General features: G+C 41.0%; 2 protein-coding genes across 2 annotated transcripts in view; both read left to right on the forward strand.

Annotated features, from left to right (window-relative positions):
* Positions 1 to 1,551: 1,551 nt before the first annotated feature.
* bsg (basigin) lies at positions 1,552 to 15,057 on the forward strand. Its single transcript, XM_078285589.1, has 8 exons — positions 1,552 to 1,763; positions 8,021 to 8,189; positions 9,195 to 9,283; positions 10,082 to 10,221; positions 10,486 to 10,759; positions 12,449 to 12,473; positions 12,568 to 12,641; positions 13,686 to 15,057. The coding sequence occupies exons 1-7, from the start codon at positions 1,700 to 1,702 to the stop codon at positions 12,626 to 12,628; spliced, it is 822 nt and encodes a 273-aa protein (XP_078141715.1). The 5' UTR covers positions 1,552 to 1,699; the 3' UTR covers positions 12,629 to 12,641; positions 13,686 to 15,057.
* A 1,780-nt stretch (positions 15,058 to 16,837) lies between these two features.
* Positions 16,838 to 22,150, forward strand: part of hcn2b (hyperpolarization activated cyclic nucleotide-gated potassium channel 2b) — a 37,745-nt gene continuing 32,432 nt past the window's right edge. Inside the window, exons 1-2 of the mRNA XM_071926005.2 lie at positions 16,838 to 17,721; positions 20,237 to 20,660. Of these exons, the coding sequence (XP_071782106.2) occupies positions 16,838 to 17,721; positions 20,237 to 20,660 (1,308 nt within the window). The remainder of the gene's footprint in view (positions 17,722 to 20,236; positions 20,661 to 22,150) is intronic.

The following is a 22,150-nucleotide window of genomic DNA, read 5'->3' on the forward strand; positions in this document are numbered from 1 at the left end:
AAACTAGTTCTCAGGAATTTGTCCCCCAGTCTCTGCCACTGAAAAGCACCACCACAACATGATGCTGCCACCACCATGCTTCATAAGGATGGTGTTAGATGGGTGATAAACTGTGACTGGTTTTCTGCCACACACGCTGCTTTGCATTACGGCTGAAGAGTTCTGTTTTTGTGTCATCAGCCCACAGAATATTTTGCCCCAGGCTCTAAAAGTCCTTTGTGTGCCTTTTTGCAAACTCCATGCATGGTCCAGATGTGCCTTTTTTTTTCAGGAGTGGCTTCCATCTGGCCACTCTGCCATACAGCCCAGATTTGTGAAGTGTGCGAACATCCTTCCTTGTCTCTCTATAAGTTGCTGATTTTGTCCTGCATCTGTAGCCAAGTTGGGTTGGATGTGCACACCATTCTACTTTTTCTACTTCTGTCAAGATCTCAGCCAAGGAACTCTTCCTTGGCTTCTTGGTCACCTAAAGTCCTTCTTGCCCAGTTGTTCAATTTGGTCAGACAAGTTCTAGAAAGAGTCTTGGTAGTTCCATTTTTTTTTTTCACTTAAGAAATAGTTTTATACCCTTCCCCAGAATATGAATCCTCACAGTTTTTTCTCTGCATGCAACAGACAATTCCTTGGATTTCATGGTATAGTTTCTGCTCTGACATACACTGCAATCTGTGGGACTTTATATGGATATATGTGTTTCTTTCTAAATCATATCCAATCAGTTGAATTGTCCATAGGTGGACTCCAATCAACTTATAGAGACATCTCAAGGACATTCAAAGGAATTTGGATGCATCTTAATGCAGTTTGGAGGGTCACTGCAAAGGGGATGAACATGTATGGATGCAAAAGATTGACACTGACAAAAAAAATCCTTATTTAATCAATTTTGAATTCAGGGTATAACACTACAAAATGCGGAAAAAGTCAAGGGGGTTGGGTACTTTCTGAAGGCATTTTGTCTTGATAGCTCATTCACATTTAGAGGAGTCTTAAGTGAATATCCCTAACTAAAAAAATATAAATCTATAATCTTGCTATAATGTTCCTATGGGAGTTGTGGTGTGTCTATGTCACTAATAGTGATATTATAAGTGATAAGTGATAAGTTATTTGATGCTATTTTTGTTCCCTATTATATCACTATAAAATTCCTATAACATATGACATTACTATCGAGACCGTTTTGCAGTAGCCTATAGTTGTTTGCATTGTATAGTTGTAAACTTTATCAGAAGGCTAGTTCTATTTCGTTGGGGATAGCAAGAATCACCATTTTGACTTTTAGTTTATTTCATTATATATATCTTTATTAGAATTGCGACATGTCAAAATTATATTAAGAATATGTTGATTGAAATTATGTCTAGTTAAAAGTGACTAATGGATATCTATAATTTGAAGTGGCTCGAGTGATTAAAACCTGCCTAATTAAAACCAGAGAATAAAAGTCTCTGATGCAACCATGAAGGCGCTTTACAGAACGTGACCACGCCCCAAAACAGAGACGTCATATGTACGTGCTGATTCACGGTATATGCGCGTGAGGTGCAAGACTAGAGGACGACCAACTCGGTCGACGTTGGCTTCAGTATCGAGGATTCGAGGCTTCGGCAGTTGCTAACATTTATTCGACGAACTAGGGGAAATTAGAGTAATATATCAAGTATTAAGGGTTGGGTGTTGAAGAGAAGTATTTACCATGAAGCTACTGTGGGGTTTCAGTGCCCTTCTCTTGTGCTTTTACCGAGCCAGTGCCTCGACAGGTAAGAATTTGATGTTAGCCATGTTGTTTCAAGATGCAGACTTTGCCCTGGATATGAAATTATAATAATTGTGAGTGTTTTATCAACGTTACGGCGAGTATGTTAGTCGATATAGAATAACTTATTACGCCAACTACAAATGAAATGCAGACAATCTTAGCTAGTAAGAAACAACCACCAATTACAGCAAGCGTATGGCTAGCTACATATTGGCTAATTTGCAGTCGAAAAACCGTTTCGGACCGTCCTTCCCCATTAAACTCAGTCGATTTCCGGAGTTAGCCAGCGCCAATCTTTAATCAACCAGCAATTGTTTTGTTTTTGCTGAACCTTTCATCTATCACATTTTACAGAAAGGGACTTTTATGTTTTCCAAACTAGTAAAGTAAGCAGTCATTAGAACTCTTTGCTCAAAGCTTGTGGTTGTTCATTAACGTTTGCTGTTTATCCGCAGTTATGTCAACTAGTTTGCAATTGTGTAATGTTACTGACGTTCGCTAGCTAACGTCAGTAACTGACCAGCCATCGTTTGCTATGGCAGTTAGTGATTTAATCGAGGCGAGGTTCGTTCGATCGATCGACCCGTTCCCCCACTCAGTTGTTGGCTTGTTCTGTATGATAAAACCGTCACCAGTTGCTTTTGATTCAGTGAGCATGTAGGCCTGACGTGATGCTTGTCAGCCATCACGATACAACTGTTTTTTTTTTTTTTTTTCACCATTTTGAGGTTTCCATCATATTCTCCTATAGTATCGCACTGTAATAAAGTCAGTCCTACTGGTGCTGATTAGCCATTGATTGCCAGCTAATATTCTCAAGCCGGTGTAAACCAGTTTTTGTGTTACTGTGTCGTTAGATGAAAGGCCACTAGCACTTACTTGGACTAACGCTAGCTAGCCATTTTTAAAGATATAACATGAAGATTCCGATTTGGGTCACATGTGACTACTTGATTCAGTGCTAACCTTTATACATGTTTGCTTTACTTCACCATATACTTTACCATATACCATACTTTGTTTGATTACACAGTCATGTTACTGATTTGTCACCACATGTTCATGACGACTGTCATGGTAAAGCTTCAGCCATCAGTGACTCACATCTGTTCAGTGAACAGTTATTGGTAAAAATTTAAACCCCAGTAGGAATTAGTTGGGAGGGATATTTACACATCAACATGCCTTAGTACATACATTATATCCAATATTGAATTCTGCTTTCCTTTCAGCTCATTTGGTTACAAATTTATTTACACATAAACAAACTTGTTTTTATTCTGGCACACAGGCTTGTTTTGTCTCTGTAGAGAATGCAAGTGGCTGCAGATTACGTTTAATCTCATTATAATGCTCCCTTACAACTGCTGCCTTGTCTATTTAAGAATGAGCGTTATGCTGACTTTCTAAGCCTGGAGCCTCAAAAAGTAATGGCAGTCCACATGTTATGCGACCAGCATCTAGTTAGCTAATTCACTGTCATAGTTGATGGATGGGCATGTATTCAGTTATGTGTCAGGAATTGTAATCTGACTTGTATCTGTGCATTTCATGAACCCATATCTATTATATATATATATATATATGTATATATATATATATATATATATATATATATATATATATAAATAAGAGTAATGGTAAAATTATTTTGTTAAACTCAAGCTTAATTTGCCATTGAGTTTTAACAATTGAAAACAAACATCTGTAATATATTTGAGTAGACCTAAAAAATACCCTGACTGAGTCATTTTCCCCTCAAGATTTTATCACCCCAAAGCAGTTAGGATAGATACGCAAGCACTTGCAGGGACAGTGTGTCTTTCTAAAACATGGACTTCAGTCCTGTACTTTTTACTTGGCAATGTTCCCCATAGCCTGGGTTAAGCAGAGTGGCATGAATTCTCCAGAGGCCAAGTGCCATGAAAAAAGTGCCAGCAACCAGAATGCTTCTGAAGACCAGACAGTTTCACTCAAACACACAGGCAGGCAGCCCTCCATGCTACTGGATCTTTCCTGCCTTGGTAATGGCGGCTCTGGAGTAGATCATGAGTAAAATTAGATTTCCCTGGAGTTCCAGCTTCTTCTCTAGCACAACTTTGGTCTGAAAAGTGGGTTATTGTGAAAGAGGCAGGTAGGGAAGGCCTAGATCTCCTTTGGTTGAACAGTTTTCAAAACATGTTATGCAAATTACTCAATGGTTAGTACCTATAATTTGATAAACGGTATTGAATGTAGAGTGTTTTTGGTTTTGAGCTGTTTTGTGGTTCCAGCTGCTTAACCCGTTTCCATTTAAATTAACATCTTATGAAAATAGCACGCATTCTAAGCAGTGGCCCTGTTCTTGTTTCTAGTTTGTTTTTTTCGGAGTGGAGGTTTTGCCGTTCTTTTATCTGTCGTGATAAATCTATCTGTGGTGGCCTACCGCTGATGATGATGATGATGATGATGATGATGATGATGATGATGAATACAGCAGAAATACTGGGCAACTTGCTTATTGTACTCTGCTGATCTGTAATTGAGAAATGGACCATAAGGTCAAGTCACGTCCAATGGATTTACGCAGGTGATAAGCATTTGACTCCATCAGAAATTGTTTATTGCTGGCAGTTTTTATAGCCAACTATTAATCTTGACCTGGATGTACAGGATTTAAATGCAAGCTGGAATTTGCTGTTTTGACAATGTGCCTATTTCCCTGTGCGTGTTATTATTCTCTTTTAATGCTGGAAGCAATTGTCCATGTTCTGATAGAATGTCCCTTACATTGTACCAGCTTTTCCTGTTCAACATGAAAATTTCAATATACTTTGTTATTCACATGCGTGTTGAAAGAGGCCTGAGGATATCATGGCTCTACACTCTGTGTACCCTTTGTCTTTCGAAAGGTGGAGTAAATTCCTACTAGAACCATTGGTTTTCAAGCAGTTGGTTGAATGAACAATGACCATAGACCTTTTCTGTGAAGATAAAGCATGTATTGCAAAAGTTTGGCTTTATTTGCCCTTTTCTATTCTTGCGTGCTTTATAAATCTAATGCTATCTCCGTATTGCGTACACTATTTTGGCCCATTTTTTCCCTCATGGAAGGCTTTATGAATTTCAGGCTTTTACTGTTCTAAGTAGTTCAGGCCTTCTAGTTGGCTGTTTAACAGTAAGCAAACTGTGATGTTTGTCCTCTAAAAAGGCTGTAGCTTATTCTGTCTACATTTTCAGCTTATTTCCTATGGGTATAACATATGGAATTGATTTCTTTCATACAGTAAATCACAGAGTTGGGATTGATATGGTTTACATCTGATCCCAGTGGGGACTGAGGCCTGGCCTATATTTAATTTTGAACTTTTCATACAGCATGCACTACGAAGGTGACCTTTGGTAATGGTGGTGAGGCCGCCCTTAGCTAAAAACATCACATGATATTTAGACCGAGGCGCTTGTGCACATAACCATGTTCACAAGTCTGCCTCTTTTTCTTTTGGTGTGGCCTTACTTGATCACTGCTGACAGTCCTGACAGGAAGTGTTTTGAAAATTGATCTTCCCCAACACAGAGACACTTATGTGTCTGGTCATGAAATGGAGGAATAGGGTGTGCCTGTTTTTCTCTCAGCCAAAAACAATATTTAGGCCTACCCCACTGAAGGATTTTTTCCCCTTCCAGGTAGACACCTGACTTTGCAGTTTGATCTCCGGGATGCTCTCATTGTTGACTCTGTGCAGTTGTTTTTCTTAGTGGTGCTGGATAGTTGGGTCCAGCCCAGGTTTTGTTCTGCCATGTGTTAGTTTATGATTGTTTCTGAGAATGGATGGGAAAGACGCTACAGGGGAGCAAGCCCACTATGGTTTTGCCTGCAGTGTGAGAATGTTATTCTTCTCGGGCCCCACCTGAGTATTAAATCCGTTGCACAATGTCCTCAAAAAGAGATTGGGAGTTAGCTTAGATTAATACACTAACTGCTGTCGGTTGACACCAGGCGTAGCCGACAAAAAGCTATTAGCCTAAAATGCTAGGTTTTTTGCTTTGCTTTTTTGTGAAATCAATTTTCATTTCAATCTCACCTGCTTTGTCGTTCATATTTTGCTTTGTTCATTGCACATTTTTTATTTCAAGGGAATGCTATTTAATGCTTTGAATGTTTTGTTTTGTTTTTCCAATTGCCTTTTATGTTATTGCATGTGTCATTATTGTCTTAATGGGTCAGAGTACCATGAATGATCAAAACATTGCTTGAAATAATTGGATTAAAAATGTTGCTCTAATCCATGCCTTTTCTATGTGCGTACTCTCATATTTTCATGTCATTTGTGTTCTATTAACTTTCTGTTTTTTTCTTTCTCTTTTCTACATGCTTGTCTCTTCCTTTCATCGCTGCCTTTTATCACCAACCCATGAAATCACATGACATGCTCTAAACCCAATACATCCAAAATCCATATCAATGCATAACTCCCAATCAATCTGAATCTTCTCTTTATCTCTGTTTGCTGGGCCGACTGTAAATGGCGCTCAGCGGGCTTTATCAAGTCTCCCCTGTCTCAGATGAAGCTGATCAATGGCGGCGCAGAGCTGCATTGCGAGGTGATAGGGAATCCCATCCCCGAGGTGCAGTGGTGGTTTATAGAGGGCGAGGAGCCCAATGAGACCTTCACCCAGCTCTTTGATGGGGCACGGGATGACTGTGTGCGAATAAATGCCACATATATCTCACACGCCACTAGCACCATTCACCTCACTAGCCTCACCCTCAACGACTCAGGCACATACGAGTGCCGTGCTTCCAACGACCCCGACCGCAATGAACTGAAGAAGACGCCCAAAATCAAGTGGATCCGCTCGCAGGCAAACATTATTGTGATCGAAAGTGAGTGGTAGAGGACGCAGGAGACTCCAGTCGAAGTTGCTTGGCTGTTGTCTCCTCGTTAGTGAAGTCCTGGCGGTCCAGCTCCTGTTACACTCACCCCCAATGCTCCCTGGTCCACTGCTCTCTCCGCCCTGCCTCACCCAGTGTATACTGTCCCTCTCCCCTCCTCAAGAACTCCAAGCTCGTCCTGTAGTAGAGCACACACCTGGACCTAGACCTGTATTACCTGACATAGAACATAATTATCTTCAATCTGATGCCTTTTTCCCCCCCCATGTCAAGGTTTGGGTACAGTTGTAAGATGCACAGTGTGTTTGAATATAATACTGGCCATAAGGTTGGAAACTTGCAAATGGCTCCTGCAAGAAATGATATTACATGCACAATAGATTGATGACAAAATTATTTATAAAAAAAAAAAAGGGGGTCAGATTACTTCATTAGCATGGCTTCTTGTAGATGTCTATTTTGCTGTCATTTTCCTTAATTGCTACTAACAATGGCAATACCCTTTTTGTTTACACTCGTAGACCTCTCCTTTGGCTAATAGCCTACTAAATTGCACACAGAAGATGGCAACTAATTTGTAAATTATGGATTTTCAGCCATAGGGCATCTTTCTGCCTTGTGGTCCAGTATTATTTTTATGCCATATAATTGGTCAGTTTCTTCACCTAAACCAACCAAAAATACCACTTTATTAGAGTCTATCCTCTTCAATCTTTTTTGACTGGCAGTGAATCTGCCAGTACCTATTCATCCCCCTCTTGATTGCTTCTTCTGCATGCGTTTATTGCAAGATCCTTTCCTCATGACCTCATTGTAGACTACTACATCTATTAGCTTCCCAATATGACTCCTATTCTTCCCTTTATTCTACTTTTGGTAGGGACAGAGCTCACCATTTGGGTGTTATATATTTCACCCTTCTTGGATAGTTCTGTGCCTTTGTTCAATTTGTGTTGCACTGTTCTTTTGGTTTGAAATTATAAGAAGGTATTTGTGTTCTTCTGACATGGTAAGTTGCAGGAAATGTGAAGGCATTAGTAGGCAATTCAAAGCTGGAAAATGGCGCACCCAGGAAATGTTTGTGATCATAGCACAGATGGTATGTTACTCATTGTGGCTTGTCCTTTTGAATCCACATAGCACATTGTAGAGTGGATTAAGTCCATATTTTAGGTCTATATGGTGATAGATTTCTTGGCAATAACTTTAAGCCTGAGTAATTCGTATCTCCTTTATCAGTATTTAGTTTAAGGGTATTATACCAACCATTGATGTCTAAACCTGCAAAATAAAGTTGTTTAATGCTAATTAGTTGGAATTTTATGTTATGTTGTTATCAATAAGATAAATGACTTACTTTTTCCCTCTGTGTTCATCTTAAGTGCCAAACATCATTGCTGAACCTGCTGAGGTCAACAACCAGACCTCTGCTGTACTCAGCTGCAACCTCACTGATTCCAGCCTTTCCATCAAGGGCTCCCTCTGGAAGTACAATGGAAAAGTGATGGAAACTTCCAAGTCCACTGAAGACACTCCATATACTACCCTTCGGTAAGTAGCTAGATAACCCCTATATGATCTCAGCCAAGTGTGCCGTATGGGCTGATCTGCAGTTACTTTTATGGCACAAGAAAGATGCTCGTCCACTGATGATAATGTGATAATCTTGAATCGGGCAGTGTTTTTTCATTTGTCTTTTCCCACTCGTTCATAATGCAGCAGATTTCTTTCTTTCTGAGAAGGCTGTAAATGTAGTATTTGGCCAACTATGCAATGCATTGATGAATGAACCATACATGACATTCCACAAATCATTCCTCAGCATAGAAGTGAGCTACGTTCCCTCTGTGTGTCTCTCTCTTTTGCATTTTTATCTCACTCTCTCTCCTACGTTTGTCCTTTCTCTCTTACTCTTATGCTCTCCCTTTCTGCCTCTGTTACTCTGTCGCTCTCTTTATCCTCTCTTACTCTGTTCCTTGCACTTCCCTTTTTTGGTTGTCTCTCTCGCCTCTCTCCTCTTCCCTCCCTACCTCCCTCTCTGGCTGCCTCCATTAGCAGCAGCGCTTGGGGCTCCATTCAGGCATTCAGTGCTGTTGATTAGCAGAGAGATGGACTGTGCAGACGTGCAGCTTTGCCGGTAGTCTTGGCAGCAGGGATAAGTGCCCCTAGCAGTCCGCTCACTTGCTCTGACCTTAATTCCCCATCAGACAGAGAGAGCAGGCAGGACTGTACGGAGCAGCAGCGCAGAACAAAAATGTGATTGTTATTACCAGGGGGAACTTGAAGTATTTGTTGCATGGACAAGCAGCTTTATTTTTTACTCCCAACCTTTGAGCATAAACAGGGTGCCGTTGATGATTTTCTGCCTAGTCTTATAGGAAAACTAGTCACTGCCATTGTACCTACAAAGTGGCTTGAGCAAAATGGGTTACGAGTCACCACTTGTAGTCTTCTTTCTAACATTTTAGGCTAGGTTTAAGGGGGGGGGGGGGAACAAGATTTTTGCAATAAGAAGAGTTGCATGGAGTTCACAAACATATTTTTTTCCTCCCATAGTTTGGATAAGATCACCACCCATTCTGGTGGAAAGTATGAATGCGTGTTCCTGACCGAGCCAGAGGTGCATCAGACAATTGAAGTCAAAAGTAAGTTACCCTCTGTCATGTAATTGTCAAAATAATTCGGTGTGAAGTAGGGTTTGGAATTTATATGATTTTGATTAATCTTACAATTAGAATGAACAAAAAATATTAATAACTTTTCCCATCATACCGCTTTACCATTGTATTACTCACAAAACCCTTGACCTCCAGAATTGTACACACATTACACAACTGTTTACGAGGACGTGACGTAGTGAGCTTGGGAGCAGAGTGTGCATTTAGTTCAGTTCTCCACAACATGAGAGCTGAAGTGCGTAGCAGCATAATGACAAAGATGCTGAACTAGACTCTTTATCAAAGTGTAGCCGCACTCTAGATCTCTTCTAACATTTGCCATGCTTACTATGCACTTCAGCTACAAGGAAACTGCTTATATGCCGAAGAGAACTGAACACACTGCTCACAGCCTTGCATTCACTTGCACACACAGCAGATGAGGGGAGAATGGAGACAATTGCCAGTGATTTAAAATCTGTGCATCTTCTATTTAAAAAATAAAAAATAAAGCTGAAAAAACTGGGAATTGATAATGAGATTCGATAAGGTAAATGTGTTTTGATCGAGTTGGTTCTGGAAAAATTGGAGCCGGTTCTCGGTTTCCAACCCTAGTGTGAAGTTGCCCTTTGCACCAGGGTAAATGATTATGTTTTTTTTCTTATTTAAATGTGCCTTTATTTGCTTTGGTAACTAAAATGGGCTCACCATTCCCAATTCTTACAGGTATTTTTATCCAAATTCATCAACTTCCTATTCCATGTGTGTTTCTTTTTCTTGCTGTAGCGGTTCCCCATGTTGCTGCCTACAAACACTCTGAGCATGGCAATGAGAAGGACAAGGCTACGATGGTCTGTGTGAGCCATGGATATCCACTGCCCACTGACTGGAACTGGTTCAAACTGGAGACAGATGGCAGCCATATGGTATGCTTCTCTTAAGCAGGATATAGATATTAAACTATTTCACAATATATTTCAGTCCCAAGCCAGAAGAAGCATACCCTCAATATTTCAGTCACCATTCAAATTGTGAGGGTTTGTCAGTTACCGACTATGGATGTCTTTATTGATGTCTCTTTGTTGAAAAGAGAACACCGATCTAGTTGAAATAAAATGAAGTGATGCAGAAGAGCAATCCCATCTTGGGTGTTACTTATCTCTAACTCTGTGCTTGTTCACAACCCTCAGGCTATCATCAATGGCACTGGCAAATTCGAGATCAAGAACACCCCTAACAAGACCACACTGGCCATCGATGACTTGAACATCGAGCAGGACATCGGAGACTACATCTGCTCTGGAACCAGTGACATCGGCACTGCCACTGACAAGATCCACTTGCGTGTCCGCAGCCGCCTGGCCGCCCTCTGGCCCTTCCTTGGCATTGTGGCCGAGGTCATCATCCTGGTCACTATCATCTTCATCTATGAGAAGAGGAGAAAGCCTGATGAGGTCAACGATGGTACGTAGGCCATGCTGCCTCCACTATTGTATATGTTACATAGACCCTCAATCAGGGCAGGAAACATTGGCTGGAGGATTGACTAGTTACCTGCCAAAACGGTTGATGGAGTGAAAAACTTTTACCAGCCACAGCTTAAATATAGCAGCATTTGGCTGGTGGATGTGGTCATTTCCCAATGTGCCCTAAATTATAAGTAGGCTAGGCTTGGTGCTCTGTCCTAATCTGTGGCTAAAAATAATGCAAACAAGCCTCTGTTCCTCAGTCAACTTATAATAGGACAAAGAAATGGAAAGCTACACTTTTGCTGTTGTTTACTGAAGAGTTACAGGCTGTGTGAACATCAGATTAGTTGTGAAACTTTAGCGCCCTCCAGTGGCAAGTTGTAGATTCTTAAGACAAAGGTTTGTTCTTTAGATAGACGTATGTAGTTGCATGCATGTAATATTTGTACCTTTTTTTTGTCATTGATTTCATTACAGCAGGTTTATTATAATTTCCAGTCTTTATATTAAAAGAATCAGGTATTGTCTATGGTGGTAGCTTCCAGCTTTATGTGAACAAGCTGTGATAGAAACTATTATTTTTATTATTTACACTTTTACTTCTCTGTTCGCTGCTGCTTTTGCGTTTTGGTAAGTGATCAAAACTGCATGTCAGACTGAAGTGGTTGAGCTGCGATGACCGCGTGGAAAAAGCTATGGGAGTCTGAATGAACTGCTTTCATAGTCACCACTTCTAAGAGGAATGTACTCAAAGATTTGGTCACTCTTTCACTGGCCTTACAATCTGAATAGGGACCAACCTTGAAAAAATGTTTTCTTACCACTTTATTTATTGGTCCACAAAATCATATATATGTTTGTTGAGCCAATGAAAGAGTCAAATAACCCACTCAAGTGAAACTAGACTGGTTTGAAGTGAAATTAGGAAGGCTAAATAAGTGAGAGGTTTCAGCATTCTGTCTGCATGCCATCTGCATCTTGTACTTAATGCATGATGAATTATAGATAACCCCTTTTATTAAGACCGATATATCATTTATCATTTGTCTCATTCACGGCCACGGAGGTAGCCTACTCTTTGCCTTACCTTGTGAATACATGCTCTTGCTCTGGTGTGAATATCGCCACTATACATGCCGGAATGCTTTCCTGTTAGCTCTGTCTATTTACAGACATTTACTGTGTTTATCTTAACGTGGCCACTGCAATGTTTCATTCTCTTGTGTCATTTGGGTGCTTGTACTGCATGAGCCTATGTGATGCTAGGATAGATTTGCTAATCGAACATAGTATTCTATTTCCATCAAGTGACATGTATTTAGTAACATGTCTTTTTTCTTACAACATAATCAAGGTCAATGGTGTGTAGAATTGTTTGATTTAAAAATGTAGGCTGTCAATCTAAGGATTTTTAAGGTATGTCAAGGATTTATCATTATGACCATTACATTTTCAAAAATGCAGCTGGTGAGCATGCTTTGAGTTCATGTTTAGTTGAGTTTTATCATTGCCTCGTTGCAATCATGTTGCAGAGGATGCCATGTTTATAACATTTGCTACCATTATCTGGGGGGAGCATGTGTTTCTAACACCAAACTTTGACAAAAAATAGATCTGACCTGTTCTGCTATTAACTGATTCTTGTTTTCTCTTCTTTTTTCCATTACCATTTACTGCTGTACAGACGATGACTCAGGATCTGCTCCTCTGTAAGTACAGTCTAGCTGCTTAGTACCTTGATTCTCATGTGAGAACATTGTCTTTGTTACTTATAACTCATATTTGCTTGATAATGTGTTTCAGGAAGAGCAATTCTGCCACAAACCACAAGGACAAGAATGTGAGGCAAAGGAATTCTAACTAAGAAGATGAAAGAGGTGTGTATTATGGCAGGGGAAAAAGGTCCAAAGTGAGTTGTTTTTAGCTGCGACCCGCAGCTGGTATAAATCACTTTGTCGTTGGGTCAATCCCAAAAAACTTAAGTTCAGCTCTGTGGGTACAGCATAGGTTTGCCACGCCCGAGATCCCGGGTTGGCCAATGTCCATCAGACGCGTTTTGACCCGACATTTAGACGTGCGTGTGTCGGAGCTGACACGATGCCGTGTTATTCAGTGTTGCCGTGTCCACCGGACACGGTGCAGGAGCCAGATGGGAGCCACACAGCATTTTCTGCCATTCCATTTTTTTTTTACACTTCTTGCCTATTGTTGCTGGAGCCACTTGCGTCTGTGAAGCGTGGAAATATACAATTTTGGTTTGTGTATCTATACACAATAAAGATATGGAACATCAATACACTATTTGATCTCTGTTGCACCAAAATTTCAGATTCCCGATTGAAACCAATCAATGATGATACCCAGTCACTATAAACTCACCATAGAGTACCATAGACATGCTAAGTCACTATAATAATACTATAGGAATATTTTAGTGATTTTTCACTTTTTAGGCTGCATTTCAGCATTTAGCATTTTTTTTTTCTCTGGGTTCAGTTGCTCTGTAGCCTACTTTATCTGTCTAGTCAGCTCTGTGCCTATAAATGAATATATAGCCTAAAGTAACCTTTTTATTGTGCCAGGATTTCAGTTTCCTGATTGAAGCCTCAGACAGAAATGAAAAAATGTGGCGTGACTGCCACACCTTCTCAAAGCGCCAATCACAAGTTATAACAAATTGCATGCTTGTTAGAGTTAAAAAGTTAAAACGGGTTACTCAATGACTAATAGTTTAATCTTGACCTTGAATATCAGGTACATTAAATAGAAGATATAACCAGATTTTATATCCAGATTTTTAGATCCTTGGTGTGAGAATTAACCCAATTGTTGTTTCATTGATGTGTTAATTATTGGTCAATGAAACTCTCTCGCTTACGTTCTCTCTCTTTTCCTCCCTCTCTCCCTCCCTCTCTTCTTAGACGAACGTCCGGATGACAACAATCCAGGATTTCAGGAACATTCAGCTGTCGTGTGGCACATTATATAGTGCACCCTGCAAATTTTAAATACCTTTTTTTTGTGCTTGAGTGTTGATGTTTTGAGAAATGGACTGATTTCCTCTTATTTTATTTTCTTCTATATTCCTGTCCATATTGTGCAGCCAGGGAACATATAATAAGAAATTATTTCAGCTTGAGGCCATGGGGCAACTATTGCATGAGTTTAAATGATGTTATAGCAAAGTGTTTGTCCGTAGTAAGAAACATTGTAATGTTCACGTGAGGAATGCTCTGTTGGTGGTTATTTTCTGTTTGTGCTAATGCTTCCTACACTGACCCTCACACTTCTCAGTCTGTGCTCTTATATTTACGAGGCTTCAATGGCCATTTGTAAAGCAGCACAAGTCCTATTAATAAGGATATGAAATGTTTTTGATCCTGATACATCACTGCCAGTGACTGAAATGCTTTTGACGTCGGATGTGTGTCCTGTCCCCACACCATCACAAACCATCCTCGGCAGAGTTTTATATTTTGCCTTAACGAAGCTCCACTTTCTCTTCTGTCTTTTTGTTACTATTTGAACTCTTTAAATATAACACTTAGAATTAAATGCAAGAACAACACTATATTAAAATGTGATGTCCACCATGTTTTCTGCTGTAAGAAGAAATGCACTGTTCATATAGTAGGAAAGCAACACATTGCTATCCTGTTAATTTTGCTGTTTTAATTTCCTATTCATAGTATTCTGTTGCATCACCACATGACCATCTTTGTAGGACAGTAACAGCTGATTGTAGTCGAATGACAGCCACAGCCAATTAGCTGTCTATAAGGTAGGAAATCATATGGGGAATACTATGAATTGAAATATTTTAAATCGTAGTTTAAATTACCAATGCTTTTGTTGCCATAGTCACATCCACATTAAAGATCTATTGTCAAGGACCAAGTGCAAGAGAGCTGTAACGTTTGTTGCTTCTGATTACTGAATACAATCTAAAAGCTAAGCACTGTGTTCAAATCTAAAATTGCAAGAAATGTTTAATTGTATGATTGATGGTTTTCTTTTGTCTGTACTGGAAACTAAATGTGATCTCAGATGAACATCTGCAATTACTGAAACATCTGTCTCTTCCCTTCACACTGTAGACAATTCAGAAGCCATATGTTCCATTTAACCTGATTAGTATTGTGATTGGATGTGTACCATTTCAGTTAAACAAGTATGTTAAGGAAGATAAAAAGACCTAGATAGAAGTGTGTAAGTTCTTTTACCTAGCAAGTAGATGGAGCACCATCAATTGTACCAACTTGCACAGTCTGAATAAAGGTATTTGATTTTAAAGGTTTGTTGACTTTGCTTAAAAAGTAAAGCAAAAGGAGCAAATACAGCAAAAAGATATCTTAAAATAATTTGTGAATTATTCCTAGTTCAAAAACAAGCTAGCTAATTATTAGTTAGTAGGGCCTACCTACTTTTTTTAGTGTTAACAATTATCCTTTATGTTAACTAATGTCCTATTACAGAAACTTGATAAGGCCTTGAAAATTTGACCTTTGGAAGCTAGTGATGCTGCAGGACTATGAGAAACCAGATTGATTTCTGTTTTTTATGTCAGTGGGGTTATATTTTACAATCTTAAGTACATGCATGATAGTTAGCCTACAGCTTGTGTAGCTGAAGTTTCATGGATTTGTTCAATAGTGTTATACATTTCAATCACACCAAACACAATAACTGACAGATAATGAGGCTGCCATTTCAGTGCCATTTGCTCAAGATACTCCTTGATGGAACAGTGTAGGCCTACAATGAAATGGTGATGGTGTGATATTTATTATTTATGATTTATTATTATTAGTTTAATGTTTCTCACCTTCACTGGTGAAATACTGTGCTATTGCAATTTATGCTTTAGGACTCAACACCATCATAGTTGAAATCATGATACTGTGTCCTGAATAGCGGGGCAAGCAGCTGTGACAGCTTTCCTCAGCCCAGAGTACAGGGAGACAGTATCAATTGTATTGTTGACTATTTTCACAATAATAAACATCTATACAATTTCAAAACAGTTAAAAACTGCTTTACAAACAAAATAACTAAGAAAATGCCACTGAGTTAATCCATAAAAAGGCATGCAGACATGGAAACATGAGAATAAAATGAACAAGAATGAAATAGAAATTAATTACACGGAAATATCTCTGTGTTTTGAGAAGAGATTTAAAGCATGTCATTGATTTGGTCAGCCTCAGGAGGTTGGAGAGTGTCCACTTAGTGTAGTTTATCATTTTACTAATCTGAGCATTTAGCGGATCTTACCACAAGGTGGAGCCATTGGACCAAGGGAGGGTAGGCCTACTACATGTTTAGCAGCTGGCAGTAAGACTGTTGATGTACCAATCTAGTTAGGGAGACCTGGGTCATGAGTTGTTATGGATAACTCGGTCCTGGCAGTATGGATTATGGATTGATGAGCCCTTGTGATCCACATCTGCCTGAGCTGAACACTGACATCAACAGGAGGAGAAGCAGAACTTGATGGTTTCTTGTGACCTTCATCTGTCACCGTTTCACAGCCTAGTTTTTCGAGTCTTTTATTAAGTATCTATATCATTTTATTAAGTATTAAGTATCCTATTAAGTATTTTATTTCCTAAAGACTGTGCTAGGCTGGGTGTGTCCTGGGCTCGGTCCCTCAAGAGTAGCCTATCTGTTTTCCTTCGACACGTAGCGTAGACTATACATTATTGTAGCCCAATTTCGTGATGCATAAGAGTCATGCTGCCATATGGTCCCATCGTTTTGTTCTCTCTCTCTCTCTCTCTCTCTCTCTCTCTCTCTCTCTCTCTCTCTCTCTCTCTCTCACACACACACACACACACACACACACACACGCACACACACACACACACACACACACACACACACACATACACAATAACAGCAGCCAGGTTGCAGCCATAGCAACGCAACCGGTGCTGTATCCTAAAGTGGTGTGAATGGAAAGCAGGGGGCTGTTGCTGCTTTGAACTCCACACTGTTTCCACCGCCGCCTCCCAGCCTCGCCCAGGTTCAAGGTGCGGGAGTGGCTCTCTGCCTGCCTGCCTGCCTGCCTGTGATGGACGAGGCGGAGGACAGCGAGGAAGAGTCCAAATTCCAGCAGCCTCGACCACCTCAAGGAGCCAGCTTGACCGCATGCGAGGATGGGAACAGCGGAGGAATCAAGATGAAGAAATTTACGCCAGGAGGGGGAGCCGCGTCCATTGCGCGCAAGAACTCCAACAACAATGAGCTGTGGCTCCTGCAAGACGAGGAGTCCGCTCCTTTCACTCGCGCTGGCAGCACAGCCTCTGCTCTGTTATGCCAGAGAGATGCTGCTGGCGGCCGAGGCGGCTCAGACCACAGGAGTGGAGGGGACACAGTGTCAGAGGCAGCCGTACCCGGTGTGATAGGCGAGGGAGCCACCGGTATGATATGCAACAAAAACGGAGATTGCAGAAGGGACCCGACCAGTTCAGGGAGCCTCTCCTCACTCATCTATAGGCAGGAGAAGCAGACAGGTGGAATAGTTGCAGCGGAGGACGGAAAAGGGAAGGCTGCGAGCATGGACGGCTCCATCACCTCCGCGGGGTCCCTGACACAGGGGCAGGGGGCCGAGGTTCCCGGGGTCACCGCCGCGGCAGCAGCTGAGAAAAAGGACTCCAGAGTTTCCTTCTCCAATGCCCCTAACAGTAAAGACTCGGCCCCCGGACAGACTCCGAGCCAACAGTCCAGAAATTCTGTCACGTTTATAAAATCTGAGGATGGCTCCCAGATCATGCCGGATGATGAGGACTCCAGAGACAATCGGACGTACATGCAGCGGCAGTTTAGTTCAATGCTTCAGCCTGGAGTTAACAAATTCTCCCTGCGTATGTTTGGCAGCCAAAAGGCAGTGGAAAAAGAACAAGAGCGCGTAAAATCGGCGGGTAATTGGATTATCCACCCATACAGCGACTTCAGGTATGGGTCAAATTGAGTTAGGTTAAAGACTGCATACTCCCAGAGTGAGGCCTGCATGGAAGATGCGGATTAGCGTGTGATTTCTATTGGATGAATGGATTTATTAAAATGTTCCCGTGGACAGTCCCCCGGGTGAAAGTCTCACTGATAAATTCCTGCTAAAGTACCAGTCCTTAAATCCATATCAGACAACTTAAAAAATACAAAAACAAAACAGAAGAACTTGGGAGAGACATCCAAGATGATTATTGAGATTTGTTTTCTCCTCCAGAGGCCACACAGTATTGCACAGTTTGCACATTCTTATGTTTTGAACGAAACGAGATAACTAATCTCATCTCAAGACTTAGCAAGAATAGGACCACAAATGTCCAACTTTTGTCCAATTAATTTTGGCAAGTAGTCTAATTTCTCAGTGAAGAATTTGGAGCAAAAGCAGTAATCTTAATATTCTCAATATCAGTGCGTAAAAAGGCCAAAAAACAACAAAAACCAATTAGTTGCCACTTTTTACGCAGATCGTCTGTGACATTGAGAGAGAGATACAGAACGTCCAGGGTATAATATAAACCTTTTGTGTAGACCTATACAGTCTGCCTTAAAAAATGATTTGGGTCGCTGGCCAGTTCAGCTATTCTCTTTGTTTATTTTGGCGACACATTGCAGCAAATGCACGATAACTTCTCGTGTGCTCACCGAGTCTGGCATTTTTAAAAGCTTTATTTAAGTTATTCTAGTAAAGATGAACTTGAAAAAGTTGAGTAATTAAGTCGGAATGCGTCCAAACATCAGTTTCAGCACCAAGGACAGCTCATCCAATTGTCAAAAGTGTAAAATGCAGGGAATCGCCCGAGGATAGGCTTCCTACAAAAAACAGTCGGGCTCTTAACTGCCGTAGACTCCGATTTTACCATCAAGATATGATTAAACATGCTGTAAATCAGTGGGTTTATGGAGAATGGTATCGGACAACAAATAAAGCCTAACTTGTGCGCAGCGATGGGACATTTTCACAAAGAGAAGAGTCATGACTCAGCGACACACCTATCAGTTCCTCCCTCTGCTCTACAGACTTCCTTTACCTCCAGCTGATTAGACGGCAATGCAACTTATTGATCTACTGAAAGTGTTCCCAGTAACATGACTACAGATACATAGATGCGGCTCTCATTCTCATAATAAAATCCTGAAATTCCTAAGCTACAGGTAGTCTCTGTGGCAGTGATCGGCTATTGGGCAACGCGGGTTTTGGCGACAGATAAATGACATATCGATTAATAAATTGCATATTGGTGACTGGACTCAACATTGCAGTGGGGATGTTTGTTGAAATGTCCTCGAGGGCTACTATTTTGGGTGCCTGAGTGCTTTGTGCTTTGGTTTGGAATCAATTCAGCACCCAGCTTGTCTTTCACGGAACATCCTTGCCTCTCCTCTTGTCCTTGGTTTCACCTTGTCATGAGGCACGAGGATATAATCTGACTGGAGGAAGGTTCATTACACTTACTGGTGTTTCACAGTATAGACCGGCCATTTGGTATTATTGTAGTTAGTGGTGGTGCTGGTTGTGTGTGTGTGTGTGTGTGTGTGTGTGTGTGTGTGTGTGTGTGTGTGTGTGTGAGAGAGAGAGAGAGAGAGAGAGAGAGAGAGAGACCCTCCCGAAAGTGCACCGCCTCATGATACAGAGAGAGTAAGAGAAACCACTTGTCATAGATCAAGCAACGTCAGCATCTTTACTGGCAAGTGATGTGCATAGCAAATAGCAACACCATGAGTACAATGAATCCAACATTTCCTCTGGTCTAGACTGCATTTTTTCAGTCTTGAGGCTCAATCATTTAGTTCATACTCATTTGAAACTATTGTCCAAAACAACTAACATGGCTTAAAACTAAGCCGTTTACTAGGGATGGGACAATATGCTTATTTCACTATACGATTCGATACGCGATATGGGGTTCACCATTCAATACGACCACAATACATGTAATAAATAAAAGTTCAATGACAACAGAGTATGACTGTGCAGAATTATGTTTATATCTGAGCCACAGATCTTTCTCGTAATGGAATTGTCTTGCTAGAATATAAACAACAATTTCAAAATGTCTTTACAAAGTGCGAATAATATAATTTGGATGAAGAACTTGTGAAATTGTGATGTGCAAGCTGTCTCATTTGTGATTACTACAGCAGAATAAAATGTATTTAATATCACGATTCATTTTTCTGCCCCACGATACGTATTGTCACATTTTTGAATTGCGATATATAGAATTTCGATATATCGTCCCATCCCTACCGTTTAATACACTAGGTTGATTCCCCTCATACTATGGAGTGGGTCTGAGTGTGTGTGTGTGTGTGTGTGCTTCAGCCTGTCTGGTGTGTGTTTGTGAGCATTTGCATTTTGTGTGTGTGTGTGTGTGAGTGTATGTGTGAGCAGGTGCTACACCCATCTCTCTCCCTCTCTAACCATCCCGTCTTCCTCTCCCCACTGCTCCGCCCCCGCCAGGTTCTACTGGGACTTCACCATGCTGATGTTCATGGTGGGCAACCTGATCATCATCCCCGTGGGCATCACCTTCTTCAAGGACGAGACCACCACGCCCTGGATCATCTTCAACGTGGTCTCCGACACCTTCTTCCTCATGGACCTGGTGCTCAACTTCAGGACGGGCATCGTGTTCGAGGACAACACCGAGATCATCCTGGACCCCAAGAAGATCAAGAAGAAGTACCTGAAGACCTGGTTCGTGGTGGACTTTGTCTCTTCCATACCTGTGGATTATATCTTCCTCATCGTGGAGAAAGGGATCGACTCGGAGGTGTACAAGACGGCCCGGGCGCTCCGCATCGTCCGCTTCACCAAGATCCTCAGTCTGCTGCGCCTGCTGCGGCTGTCCAGACTCATTCGTTACATCCACCAATGGGAGGAGGTAGGCTGGGGTTCTAGAACGTTTACGGTCCAATCACAGGGGAAAGGATGAGGGTTTGGGCGTTACTTTGTTGACCGCTTAAGGAAGTGAGAGGTAGGTTTGATAATTATTAATGAACAAATCTAGTGAGTAATTGAGTATAATCTTCAAGAGTAGAATATGAACTGTCTTTCAGAGGGAGCATGTGAGCACGTGGGTCTAAAACACATTGATAAAATCCAGAAAATCCATCCATTAGTGATACATTAGGTTGTGAAGTGTATGTGTTTTGGCAGTGCTAGTTGTTACACTGACCCTAGGCCATCAACACAGCTCTCTCCATGTGTCTGTGTCCATACTTCATGAGCCAGGCCCTACTGCCAGCCTGTGGCTCTGAATGTGAGTGTTGGTGTAGCTTCTTCATCGCAGCATCAGGCGGAGGCGTGCAAACGGTTGATCTGCTGTGACCTGGATGTCACTGGATGTTTACAGTTGTACAGTTGCGTGTGTGTGTGTGTGTGTGTGTGTGTGTGTTGGAGAAGTCAAGGATGTGTTAGAGATAGAGAGAGATGTGATGTAAAGCAGGATTGGGTCCTGGGATGATCCAATCATTTCTGCCACAGAGCCTCCTGTTTCTGTGTCTCCAAACCAATGGCATCTTTCTCCATTCTGTTACTCTGGGTGTGGTTAACCTGGTTTGTTTAGTCACACATAAAACAGATAAATGAAAAATAGTAAAACTTAAAGTAAACAAACAGTTTTCATATACTGTCCCTCTTTTGTTTTTATGTTTCCAATCTTTGTCTTTGCAGCAGAATATTCCTCACCTTTCTTCACCATTTACTATTGCACCATGTAGCATGCTAAGTTACTAAATACAGCCTCACACAATATTCCTAAAGGAATGCACAGATTGTAGGAACGCCTTCACACAACAAAGCAGAGTCTGTTTATAATGAATCCCACTGATGAGCCTTGGTGCCTTGCAGACGGATGTATCACCTTCTCTTCTCAAAGCAGATCAAAGCCAAGCTTTTTAATCGATCAGTGCTGTATTGATCATGGTTCATGTCTGAATGTAGGTAAGATTGTAATCATTAAAGCTGCAATTCAGATATGATGAAAAAGCATTGCCCCACCACTCTGAATTGTATTATGCTTATAAGAAAGAGAAACTAGGCTCTAGACTCTATTGCTGTGCTTTGATTCTCAGCCTTGACCAGTAACAAGATATTGGATTTCAGTGCAGCGGTTCAAGGAGGAAAAGTCATCATGACAATAATTCAATTTCCATATATAAAAACAATCCTCCTTGATGTAATTACTTGCCAGCTGCTGAACACAAAATTGAGTTTTTACCATGTTCTATTGCAATCAACTTTATTGTTTGTTATGGTTTATAACCCAGTCTATCGATGCAGTTAAGTACACACGAAAAACAAAAAAAATTGTGCTTATCAACAGGGAAGTGAAAAGGGATTTTCTCAGGAATGAACACAACCAGCGGGGAC

This window comes from Centroberyx gerrardi, chromosome 9 (genome assembly GCF_048128805.1).
Source record: "Centroberyx gerrardi isolate f3 chromosome 9, fCenGer3.hap1.cur.20231027, whole genome shotgun sequence".
NCBI lineage: Eukaryota > Metazoa > Chordata > Actinopteri > Beryciformes > Berycidae > Centroberyx > Centroberyx gerrardi.